The sequence below is a fragment of the Xyrauchen texanus genome, chromosome 45, assembly GCF_025860055.1.
Source record: "Xyrauchen texanus isolate HMW12.3.18 chromosome 45, RBS_HiC_50CHRs, whole genome shotgun sequence".
NCBI classification, from domain to species: Eukaryota; Metazoa; Chordata; class Actinopteri; order Cypriniformes; family Catostomidae; genus Xyrauchen; species Xyrauchen texanus.
This window is the reverse complement of record NC_068320.1, coordinates 19,791,762-19,804,995: the sequence shown is the minus strand read 5'-3', so window position 1 is coordinate 19,804,995 and position 13,234 is coordinate 19,791,762. Positions and strand designations below refer to the sequence as shown.

The window sequence follows — 13,234 nt, the reverse complement described above, 5'->3', positions numbered from 1 at the left end:
AGAAGTTTTGATAACCTCAAGCTTTATTTTAAATGTCCATTTACACATTGGCTTGAATATGTTCACTTCACTGAATATGAAATAAAGACATCATATGGTGAGTAAATGATGACAGAATTTTAATTTTTGGGTGAACTATACACTCAAATATATATACGTTTTGTTGCTTGTTGAATGAACTAAATCAACACATATCTAGTGCATTTTGTTTTAAACTTGATTGGACATTAACATTGCAACATAATGCCCAATTAAATTTGAAAAATGGAAGGTTACTTAATCCATTTGAGTTGGAACTACATGAATACTTTTTGTGGTGTTAATGTATCTTTGATGAAACTGCAGGGGATTTTCATATTCCTTGATTTGATAGGGAGAGTAAATGTTAAAATTAAGTGTTATTTGAAGTGTTTTTGTGCTAGATTAATATTAAGAGGGATGATTGTACATTTTTAATGTTGGAGTTGGAGTTTTGAGGGTACCATTATCACGAAGAGTGAAGCTTGAGCTAACTGTCAAGAGAGTTAGATGTCACACATTAAATTAATTGTAATTAATTGCTTCGTTGAGCAAATTTTGCATTAACTGCTGATCATAGCATAGTTATTAAACTATACTCTGTAGTGCTTCCAATCACCATGTAGTTAGCATGCTAACTTTCACTTGTTAGTGCATAAAGACATAAAAGAGATTTATTTGAGTTACTGTTATGTCTAATTTTGTTGGGTTTACCCAATTCAACTAAGTTCTTTCTACAAAAAGGGTTAGTGTGGAAATTACATAGTAATATTAAGTTAAGAAGCCTCATTTCAAACATGTGGAACAACTGTGACTGATCGACTCAAGTGTATTCCTTAAAGAGGTCTTGCCAGCATAAAATTAGACTGAAGTTTGTTTCTACTCATTCTAGCACTCTAAATATATATTTTTAAAGCATCTTCATTTAATAATTCTTGTATAATTATAATTTAAAAAGATAGCAGAGAAAAGGTAAAACGCAGTTCAAGAATAAATACACAACTCCAGTCTGCATTATACTGTATTTAGAGCATCCTAGCAGCTGACTGACTGATATTATGTGATATTCAAGGAGAGTGCAAATATAGCAGCAGGAAACTCAGATGAGACGAAATATAAAAAGACAACTAGAAATAGCTTTCACACTGGAACTGTCATCAGAGAAACCACACATCCTGTTTATGATCTTGAGCATATTTTTATTTGATCTAATTTGAGCTCTGAGATGCAATGTCATTTTGCAAAACATTTCATCTATACAACTGTGTGGTAATTTTGTCTTAGAAAGGAAAGATTTAAATGGAATGTTTTATAAAGCCTCTTCCGCCATGACTGAACCAAATCTGTCTACAGTAAACATGAGGGGTCAAGTTGAGGTCTCTTCCACTGAGGAGAGACTTACATTGTCATCCACAGTCTAATTTCCAGTGGTATGTTTTATAAAGACCTCTTCCACACAGACAGCACCAAATTACAAGTGTCTAGAGCAAATGCAAGAGGTGGATCTAAGGGCTAAATTGCAGTCAGTGCTGCCCTCCACAGGCCAAAGCTGAATGAAATATGCAGCACACGGGGACAGTATACTGAAGAACAAGGGTTGTGTGTCTCTGATACAATGACGCATAAAAATAACGCAGAATAAATCGTATTAGCCTATTTTTTAACTGTAGAAAAGAAATTTGTTACCAAATACACACATGTATTTTTGGTCATGCCATTACATTCAACAGCTACTGAGAGACATTATTATGCTTATTGCAAATAACGTCTTGCAAGATTGTTCAATGCATTTAAAAAATATTATCTTTGAATATTTTGAAAGAGACCCCACAAAAGAAAGTTTTCTAAGAAGTCAAACACTATGTGAATACTACATCACAATATCTGTTAAAGGTGCACTCTGTAATTACGCCTAATAGCGTGGATGCAGCATCATATAGCCCTAAACGCAATAGTTTTCAGTTACCAATGCCATTGTGGAAATTCACTATTCACAGTTAGCCATAATTAATTCAATCCAAGTGGGAATGTATTTAATAAAAGAGATAAAGCAAATAGGATTCGGCTGGTCATGTGATCATAACATGGCCGCCTCATGAGGGGGACCCTCTTCATGTAGAATAAAATAGCTTTTATCAAGATGTTAATTTGACTAAAATTATATATATATATATATATATATATATATATATATATATATATATATATATATATATATATATATATATATATATAGTATAATTCCTACTGGGATTGCACAGATTATAGTTTTGTATTTTTACACTACATATTGTATTTTTCTCTCCACTGCTATTTTTTTGTGTGCATAATTTTTACATAAATTTAAATTTTCACTCTCTTTCCGTCAACTCATTTTAATCTTAGACTCGCTCTCTATAGCAGTCATTTCAAGACAAAGGATATTTTTTTTCATATGTTCTACTCTCGCATATTAAGGCATATATTAGCTCATAAACAACTAGCTATCAATGTGTGATGAATCTAGTTTTAACTCCGCTCATTTAAAAAACTACAAGTCCAATAAGCATCAAACACGAAGCCGTCTTCCGCGCAACGCTCATGTTGCCTCGTGGCCCAATCAGATCGCACGCCCCAGACGCAAACCCCTCCCCCTCCCAATATGTTTTTTTTAATCTCCTTCAGTTCTCCGCAACCTGCGACGCCATATTGTCGAAAAACACCCTTTTCCTAAAACGCCTGAAAACTCCTCTCTGCCAGAATGCTGTACCTAGAGGACTACCTCGAAAGTAAGTATACGAACTCTCTTAATTGTTCATGTTCATATAAGGGGGATTTTGGGTCTGTGAAGGCTGTTTAAGGCGCGTAAAGACGTCGCTGCTGTTAGCCAGTAACGCGAGGCTCTGTTTTTCTCCCCGGCAGTGATCGAGCAGCTTCCCATGGATCTCCGCGACAGGTTTACGGAAATGAGAGAGATGGACCTCCAAGTGCAGAGTACAAATACACTCTAAATACACTCTTAACACACTCTTCTGACATTAAACAGCACATTTACCCCTGACTATTACAGAATGCCATTTATAACAGTGGGGATGTGTTTGGTGTTGATTGTGATTTGCATGCATAATGAGATGATTGTGTGTGTGATGTTGCATCCTGATGAGAAGTGCTTGAGAACATGTGAAAGTTTCTAACTCCGATCAGGAAAGACTGAAGACTGTGTTGCGCTGTTTAGTTAGATTATATTTGTACTATCTGCTGAATTTGTTGACAAAGTTGTCAATCTCACTTCTTAAATACATCGGCTCTAGTAGCTTCCATGGTAGTGGTCCTGTTTAAGTGTTGTTTTTACCTTTATAGGTTTTATATGGTGCATAGACCATCAGAATTAATTTTGCCATGTAATTCATGCAGTTTATTAAGTATTCCTGCTAAATTGTAATTTAGCTGATGATGGAAGGCAAAACGTACAGTACACTTTAACTGGGACAGTATTTCTTAAAGCAACCAAAGATTAAGGCTAACAAACCTGTCATATCTGTGTCAAATTTAATTAAAAAAAAATATATATATTGTGTAAGAAAATGAGGACTATTAATATTTTATGAGTTGTGACCTTATTTACATGAGTTAGTTTATCATATGTCACCTCTACCTTTTGTTGCTGTTATGCTTAAAAGTCTATTTCACATAACCATAAAGTGAAGAAAAAGATACATTGTTTTAAATGGAGACATCTTGTTACATCACAGTATTATATGTTATATTGCTTTTAGTTTATTTAAAGTTTATCCTGTATAAAGAGAAATATAATTTTGAGTAACATTCTGTATTGTAGCAATGAGTGAGATTTCTTTGCATTACAATCATTAGAATTAGGTGGAGTTGTTGTGAAAATAAGTGTCTTAAAATATTCTTCATTTTCTTAATGCAAATTATTATAACATAATTTTCTTTTGAAATTGGGGTGAAAAACGACAGACATTTCTTAAAGTAATATTCCAGGTGCAATACAAGTTAACCTCAATCGACAGCATTTGTGGAATAATGTTTATTACCACAAAAAAATATTTAGACTCGTCCCTCCTTTAAAAAAAAAAAACAAACATCGAGGTTACAGTGAGGCAATTACAATGGAAGTGAATTGGGGGAATTTATGGAGGGTTTAAAGGCAGAAACGTGAATCTTGTAATTTTATTGAAGCACTAACATTAATTCTTCTGTTAAAACTCACGTTTTATTTGAGTTGTAAAATTGTTTAAATTGTAATTTTTACAGTCATTTTAAAGTTTTCATCATGGCAACAAAGTGGTAAAATTGGCTATAACTTTACACACAAAAGGTTAGTAAGTGATTGTATCACACTTAAATAATGTAAAGTAATATTCCTTTAATGAGATTGACATTTAAATCAATTCAATAGATTAAATTCACAGTTCACCCCTTCAATTAATATGTCATCCAGTGATCTGATCATGGATTTTCTTAGTAGTCACACCCTTTGACATCGTTGTTATTGAATGCTGGGCTATTGAACACTCTTTTACGTTTGTTCAGATGCCATGGATCAGCTAGAGCAGCGGGTTAATGAGTTCTTTACTAATGCAAAGAAGAACAAGCCTGAATGGAGGGAAGAACAGATGGAAATCATTAAAAAGGTAAAGAACAGATGCCTCAATTCACACTTCTCTAGGACTCTGTTAATCCACAACAAGTAAGAATAGTGATATTGCTAGGAATAACTAATTATTTGTAATCTATAATAAGATGGCATATAGAATAATTGTAATAAAATATTTAATTAGAAGTCTGTTCATTGGAAGCAGCACAAACCAAAGCCATAAGTAAAAGCGAACAAACAAATCACTTCTTATTTCAATCATTGACAGGGTTTTTTTTCTCTCTTTCTCTTTTCATCAGGATTATTATAAAGCTTTGGAAGATGCCGATGAAAAAGTCCAGTTAGCCAATCAAATTTATGATCTGGTGAGTAAAACCATTAGGGGATGGGATGTGATGGATGTACTTTTGTGGCAGTACATCGTTTTCTCCTGTAGGTGGCAGCCCATCACATAGTTAATGGCAGGATGTCTGTTAGTGCTCCCTCTACTCCCACTGTACATAACAAACACTGCTGCCTTTTCATGTGCTTGATCCAACATTAAAGATGGTGCATGCACATGTCCCTGGCAAGATGGGTGACATTAAATCTGCTGTTTATTGATCATGTAATGGTATATGGGTCTCCAATTAGGTTGATCGTCATTTGCGGAAGTTGGATCAGGAGTTGGCAAAGTTCAAAATGGAGTTGGAGGCTGACAATGCTGGCATCACAGAGGTCCTGGAGAGACGTGAGTTTAATGGTTTTCCTTCATGAGTAAATATAAAAAGTTGCAATGCCTTGTAATGAAAAGAGAAAGAAGCAATTTTGCCTTAAGCTTCGGTGAACTGACTCTTCCGGGTCCTGTACCATTTAGTCTTTGTGCTGATTTAATTTATGAAGCTGTTTGTAATGTCAATTTTACCTTTTTTCAGGATCTTTGGAGATGGACAGCCCCTCCCAACCTGTCAATAACCACCACGTTCACTCACACGCCACTGCTGAGAGTAAGCCCTGCCCCCCAAGCCCTTGCAATCAGTCTTTTCTCTCTCTCTATCCCCCAACTTGCTGTCCCTTTCCTCTGACCTGTGTCATGTGGGTTTGTGTTAACAGAGAGGAAGTATAGCACACCAGCCCACCACACTACTGAACACGTACCAGAGAAGAAGTTTAAATCAGAGGCCCTGCTCTCCACACTCACATCAGATGCCTCTAAAGAAAACACACCAGGTAAACACACACACTCACACAAGAGCATATTAGGTATAATGCATGCATTCACCCTTGCTCTGAGTCATATTTATGAACACACACTTATATTAACATGCTTGGTTTTTTGCCTGACAACTTGAATGTCTATGTCTCAATTACACATTTTGTTGTCATTACCATTCAAATCAAAATCTAAGCCCATAAAGAAATATTCCATGTTCAATACAAGTTAAGTTCAATCGACAGCTTTTGTTGCATAATGTTGATTACAACAAAAAATTATTTTGACTCGTCCCTCATTTTCTTAAAAAAATAAAATAAAAAAAGGAAAAATCGAGTTTATTTTAACGTTTACGGATTGGCCCCATTCACTCCCATTGTAAATGCCTCAATGGAACACAGATTTGCTTTTTTAAAGAAAAGGAGGGGCAAGTCAAAAATAATTTTTGTGGTAATCAACATTATGCCACAAATGCTGTCAATTGAACTTAACTTGTTTTGAACCAGGAATTGTCCTGGCTAAGGCCTGGATTTCGGGTTTTTATTTATTTTGGCTAAGGCCTGGCTTGTGACTAGTGTGCACACATATATACATAGATTACACATGTATCTATAGAAAGCACTGATTCCACTAAATATGTTGTGCATTGCACATTAACTGAAATTAATAGTTGATGTTTTATAGTCTTAAGTTAAGTTTGGATAAAAGTGTCTACCAATTGGAAACATGTAAATAAGTCTAATATATGTGATCCTATGTGTCTTTCAGGCTGCAGAGTGAACAGCACGTCGTCCTCTAACAGCGTGTATAACGTAAACTCCTCTCAGTCTCTTCCCTCATACAACCCACTTCCTGCCGGGCCTGCTGCAGGAGCGGGGGCTATTTCCATGGCAGCAGCCCAGGCAGTGCAAGCTACCGCACAGGTAAAACCCTCAATCCCCTTTCCACTCCAATTCTAGATCTATTTGTACACCCCTCTTCCCTTCACTTCCTGTTTCTACTGTTTTTGGCCTCTTAGGGGTCTTTTATATTTTTCTTTTTTTCTTTCTAGTAGTTCTGCTCTGTCTGCCATCTTTCTGTCAGATTGCCTGGCACACGGCTCATGTTAATTTCAGAGTTCACTACACAGAGGCCCTTGTGATATCCTATGATGTCTTGAGGGAAATTACATCGACTGTGCAATCATTTTTGGTTTTTCATTAGAAGCTTTTATTTTATTTTTTCATTTAGGTCCAGGGAGACTCTTTTTCCATTAACCATTGATTTTGTTTTTGTTTTCTTCAGCTTATATATTGTTTTTCTCTTGGCATGGTAATGATACTTATAAAAACATCAACACGTCTCTTGGGGGTTTAATAGAGGAAGTGCATAGCAGCTGTTTCAGTCAGTGTATAAATGAAATATCATTACTGCTGTAAGGGTGTGACCTCTGATATTTTTGTGTGTTTCAGATGAAAGAGGGCAGGAGAACGTCCAGTCTCAGGGCCAGTTACGAGGCCGTCAAGAATAATGATTTCTTGGGGCGTGAGTTTTCTCTGAGCAGGGACTCCAGTGGTTACACGTCTTCTGCATTAGCTAACACACTCACACAGCCCCTCACGTCCAGCAACAGCTCAGACGCCCGCACGGGACGCAAGACCAAGTATGACATGCTCTCATTCTCCTTAAACTAGTGATTTGTCATTGTCAAATTTTTCACAAACCCCCTTCTTGATCATGATTTTTATCTGTTTTTAGCATTTTATTGCATTATTACTTGAATACAACTTCTTTTAAAGAAATGTAAGTTCTTTAAGTCTTGCCGCCCCATTGGAAGTTTGCTGGTTGAGAACATTGCCTAATAGCATTTTTCCACTGCACGTTACAGTTAGACTCGTCTCAACTCTACTCACTTTACTTTTCTGAGCTTACTTTTCCACTGCAGTTTAGTGCCGCAACAATGTGGGTGGGATTATAGGCTGATCGTCATAATTGCACCGCCTCTACTGCCATGACATCATCTTAAACTCGACACAATCAGACCAACACAATAACACAACCGCTAGTTGTTAGCTACTAGCTCATTGTACTGCATAAAGCAGTTGTTTCATGGTGATTTTACACAAGTGTAACAGTTAATTTGGCCTGATTGTTTTAGAAACAAGCATCCAGTGGCTGGTCAACTAAATAAAGTGAAGCTTTCAAGCAGAGTATAGGTAACAAAACGTACCATCCTCCAGCGTGACTGAGTCCAGGGCACTCTCCCTCCCATTGCTCGCCGGTTTAGATAGCGTCCGTTTTATTGAACCACTTCAACTTTTCCTTGATGGTTCTGTAGTCACTTGCAAGTTTTTTGTTTTTTTTTTAGTTTTCCCTACACTGTTGCTAGGTCCGGTGGTAGCCATGTGCGGCCAACAGCTGAGACACTTCCTGAGAGATCTTTTAGTTTTGCGTGATTTCTTTCTAAGCTAACGAGTGGACAGTCTGCACCTCGTTTATTGATCACGTCATGGTTTTGCGCACAGTGCACTATTTTCACAATTTGAAAGGTGCGTGTACAAATGATACTGTTATCTCTGTTGCTTACTTTACAACTAGCGGATTGATGTCCCGTGTCGGAAACCCAGTGACATTGGTAGTGACTGTTCTCCCTGACCAATCAGTGATCTGCAGGATTTTGACATCGCATTTAGTATCGGCTCGGCTCGCTTCGAACCTCAACCAAGGTAGTACTAAAAAAAAAAAGGTACTATCCACAGTGGAAAACCCCCCAAAAAGCGAGCAGAGTCGAGTCGTACCGTGCAGTGTAAAAGCCCCATAAGATTCCTCACTAGGCTTGTGGATGAGCTCTCTCAGATGCACGAATGTCTGTGGGGCTTGGTTTTGTCTAGCATAGTCTTGTTTACATCCTTTCTTAAAATAAATTTTCATATGGATGATTTAATGTACAATAAATACATTAAAATACAAGCATGTATTACAAATTAAAATACAAGCATATGCATAAGTGATTTGATTAAACCAAGTCTCAAACTGTCATTGCCTGTTATAGAGGCAACACAAAGTCTTCCAACCACCAGTCCTCTTCGTCATCCTCTTCCTCCTCACTGTCGTCCTGCTCATCATCCTCAGCATTGGCTCATGAACTAGTACAGACCACCATCACAGAGACCGACACCAGCAGCCAGGTGGACTGGACATATGACCCCAATGAACCCCGATACTGTATCTGTAACCAGGTATGCTCTTTGATGCTAATAATTATTGCTTATAGTTGCACGTTGAGCCATGTTGCTCATAGAGTTGCAATTTTGAACCAACCCTGCTTGCGTTCTTGATCTCTTTTCCCCCTTCCAAAAATATGTTATTCATCATTTATAAAATAATTCTGCTTAATGCATTACAGCTATATTTTGGGTCAGTTATGTGACTCATTTCTTTGCCTGGATCTATATAAATATTTACTTGGCATAATGGGGTTCAAAAGTCTGATTCAAAATTGAAATTAACACTGGAAATAAATAAGTTTGAGGATTTTTGTTAACTCCTGTGCAAAAGGCCAGGTTTTAAATAGATTTAGGGGTTTTAAACCACCCCTACTTTTAACACAAGATCATAAATCAAAATTAAAGTGCTCTTTAGAAAGGAGAGGTTATCACTCCAAAAACTGATTACCAGCAACCTCACGCTGTTTTACAGATGATTTGTGTGTGCGTGTGCACGCGCATGCAAGTTTTTTTATTTTTGTATGCGTGCAAAAGAATTGTCTCCCCTGAAAGCATTTGTCTTATATCCTCAAAGTAATATTGCTTTTGTATATCAAAAATAGAAATGTGTGTGTGTGTGTGTGTGTGTGTGTGTGTCTTCAAATAGACATCAAAGACAAAACTTGCTGAGAGTCTTTGTTTGCAGGTGCACATATGCGTGTCTCTCTAATGCAGGTGTGCCTGTGTGCGTTTGTCTCTAAAGTTCTTTCTCTCTCTCTCTGTGTGTGTGTGTGTGTGTGTGTGTGTGCAGGTGTCATACGGAGAGATGGTCGGCTGTGATAACCAAGATGTAAGTCACCCCTTTATCTCCATAGACACTGCCATGTTTCCCCCTTCAAAGAACAAATACTAGCTCTTTTTCTGGGCTTTGTGCTCTACATGCACTTACAATGAGACCCTCGGGGCAAGCTGAGATGATCTCTAGTGATAAGAGCAAACCTCTTCTCTATTGAAATAGTAATCAGTATTACTGGGCTAGTGTTCCAGGAAGAGAAAAATCAAGTTTACTGAACGATGTTTCTGTAAATTCCATTTCCCGGTCAAGAACCCAGTATGGAACAGAGGATGTTTTAAGTTCAAATTAGTCTCATTCTGTTCTCTAATGGCCATTTTTATGATGGTTGGAGTCATGTAAATCTGTAACTGTGCACCGATAAATGAAGTGATTAGTTTGATCCTAAGCTCAGCCGCCGATGGCAGAAGAGATGCATGTTGCACACAAAACTGAAAACCATTTAAAAAAAATAAATGCAAATGAAAACAGACAAACTAATAGGAAAAAGTGATATAAGTGCACAAAAAAAGATAGGGGAAAACATAAGTGCAATTACCAATAATATTGCACATTTTGTCCAACTGAAATGCTCATTTGATGGCAAGGCATTGATTTTCATTCTGCTTATAGAAGTAAATTGACTGGTAGTCAAGGATTATTCTAGGTTCAATACAAGTTAAGCTTAATCGTCAGTATTTGTGGCACCGTATTGATTATCACAAAAAAATTATTTAGGCTCGTCCCTCTTTAAAATATTTGCTGTTTCTCCCAGATGCAGCTGAAATTAAGCACAAATGCAACATTTCGCGCAAAACGATAAATTATTTTATCGGAGTTCCTATGTGTGCTTTTCATTTGTGCAACTGCATGTTGATATCAGACACACTGAAGGAGATTTGGGAAGTTTGCATGCTTGTGTATTTATCAGTTTTTTTTCAAAATGTAATTTTTTTTTATTTTTTTTTTTTATTTTTTTTTCACTTTAAAGGCTCAGAGTAACCAGAAAAGTTTAAACTCTTGGATCTCACATAAATGATCTGTGCTCCTTGAGTAAATGCGCCTGCTCTTTGCTCGCGCTGTGCTGATAATTGGTCCTGATAGCGCAAAGCTCTGTTTCATTCTGCTTTTGATGCATGTGCATTTTGATGTTGCGTAGCCTAAACGGGGAGAGAGTTGGCCAACACTGTAGTCGCAGCAGTGTGACCTACAAAAAAAATTTCCACCGGCTGGAAGAATTGGTATTTTAAATGCAACCTATGTTGCAGTCTGGACCAGGTCTTTTTGTTTTTTTTAGTCTGATATCTGTCTATGTAAGATTTGTTTGATTCTGACTCTCTTGTCTTTTTTTTTTTTTTCTTTTCAGTGTCCAATCGAATGGTTCCACTACGGCTGCGTTGGCTTGACTGAGGCACCTAAAGGGAAGTGGTACTGCCCACAGTGCACGGCTGCCATGAAGAGAAGGGGAAGCAGGCACAAATAAATCCCAAAATCATTACCGCCACGAAACTCTTGGAAATTGCCGTCCCCCTCAACCAAGACTTATCTGCACTCTATTAAAACTCTCCAAGATGCAGTGAGCTTCACTGAGAGTGTACATGTTACATCGTCATGCAATCAGGGTTTGTGGATATGCGTGAGTGAAATGTGTATGACAGAAAGATGTGGCTGGTGTGTGTTAGTCACATCCAGATCAGGAGTTTTACTTGGTGAATCCGTCTAGAAGCACACTGCCCTCAAGACTGTTGTTTTTATTTCTTCATCTTCATTAATCTGTATGAAAGGGGACATCCAAGTTGTTTTTTTGGAAACCTATGTATTTTAACATTCAAGACATTCCTCGGCTTGCCATGCATAATCACACCTGGCAGAGTATGGATTGACATGATTCAGACTGGGAATTGTAGTCCTGATGGATTACATAATATCAGAGACATTCAATTGGAGCTCTGACAAATCTTACAGGATCCTGATATGAACAGATGATGACAGAAGCAGTGATTATCATCACTGAAGCCTATAGTTCGTGTTGCTTCCAAGTGAAAACTTTCATTGGTTTATTTGTGTGTAATGGATAGATGATGTATTGTGCTCCACTTACAGGATCAAAAGTTTCTTAATTCTTAGCGAGGAGCTCTTAAACTGTACAATTCACAAAATGAACAACTGCGACCTGTGTGTATGTTTGTGTGTCTGTGTCTCTAGCCTGTACTGAAGTGGTGATGCAAAGATTTGAGAGATGTAGAGAGAGAAAAAAAACAATAAAATGATCGAGAACTTTTGGTACTCGCTGTCTCAAAAGGACATTGAAAAAACTGAAACCAACACTGGTCAATTGAAGTTTGCTTTGTTTTTCAAATGAGGGAATTTACTGGGTTGACATATTTTGGAGCCAAACCATTTTCCTATCAACCAACCAGTCACCTCTGATTGTATTAAGCATGTAGGATTTATGTGAAACTGGGGGGAAACATTAAGTGTATTGATTATTTACAAAAATACTGTGGGGAGTGACACAGTAACTCCTAAATATGGAGGTGGGCATGTCCTCTAGTTATAAATGTTTGACCAACAGAGGATGTTTGTCCAGGGACATGGTCTACTTGGATATATCATGTTATGTCTAACGTTTAAATCAGGAAAAAATTATTCTAGTAAAAATGATGTATTACTGTCACTGCTACAACAAAAAGCACATGGCCCCCCCTTCCATTTATAAACCAATGATGTCCAAAGCTAAATAAATGTGATCCTGGTATTGGGACCTATGGCCGTAGCTAGTGAGGTGAAAGGTGGTAACGATTCCAGGGGGACCTCCACAACAAATTCTATACTATATGTTTTTAATAGGAAAGGGTTGCTGACCAATATACAGTCAGGGTGCCCAGAATACCTTGCTACGGCCCTGTTGGGACCCCCTGACAGAGTGGTTATGTTTATGAATCTAGACAATCTAAAACACATTTTCAGGATCTTCAAAAAGAGGATTAAGTTCCTTTTGCTGTTTTTAAAGTCTTTAAACTACTAGAGGGACTTTCCAAAAAGTATTTTCTTCATGGTCTCATTTATTTTCAAAGAGCAGCAGCTGGATCTTTTTATGGGAATCCAGACCTCCGTCCGTGAAGGGGACCTTCTGTTTACTTTTCTCTCCTCTCCGTAGTAACGCAAACCGGGTGTTCCTAGTTCCTCTCTGGTGTTTCAGGACAATAATTGTATGTAAACACGCGCTGGACACACGACCTTCGAGACAAGAATTTTAGTCACTGTTGCAAGTTAAAAAGAACTGTTAAAATGCGCCTTGAGACACCTTGTTCCTGCTCTATTTGTGGCGACCCGTCTAGTCCTTTTAGCTGTAGGAGACATTTTTGGTGTGAACAGACCCTATCTGTTTTCCATTTGAAACCCCG

The 13,234-nt window shown here is 37.5% G+C and overlaps 1 protein-coding gene across 1 annotated transcript; it reads left to right on the top strand.

The window, feature by feature from the left end:
• Positions 1-2,681: 2,681 nt before the first annotated feature.
• On the top strand, positions 2,682-12,139 carry LOC127637465 (inhibitor of growth protein 3-like). Its single transcript, XM_052118551.1, has 12 exons — positions 2,682-2,786; positions 2,920-2,991; positions 4,555-4,655; positions 4,918-4,983; positions 5,252-5,348; positions 5,533-5,604; positions 5,711-5,827; positions 6,579-6,733; positions 7,262-7,452; positions 8,842-9,028; positions 9,807-9,845; positions 11,194-12,139. The coding sequence occupies exons 1-12, from the start codon at positions 2,759-2,761 to the stop codon at positions 11,308-11,310; spliced, it is 1,242 nt and encodes a 413-aa protein (XP_051974511.1). The 5' UTR covers positions 2,682-2,758; the 3' UTR covers positions 11,311-12,139.
• Positions 12,140-13,234: the final 1,095 nt, after the last annotated feature.

Bases quoted from the DNA above. Each gene is read 5' to 3' on its own strand.
- LOC127637465 (XM_052118551.1), top strand. From the start codon at position 2,759: ATGCTGTACCTAGAGGACTACCTCGAAA. The intron at 4,984-5,251 runs GTGAGTAAAACC...GTCTCCAATTAG, and splicing joins CCAATCAAATTTATGATCTG to GTTGATCGTCATTTGCGGAA. The intron at 5,349-5,532 runs GTGAGTTTAATG...ACCTTTTTTCAG, and splicing joins CACAGAGGTCCTGGAGAGAC to GATCTTTGGAGATGGACAGC.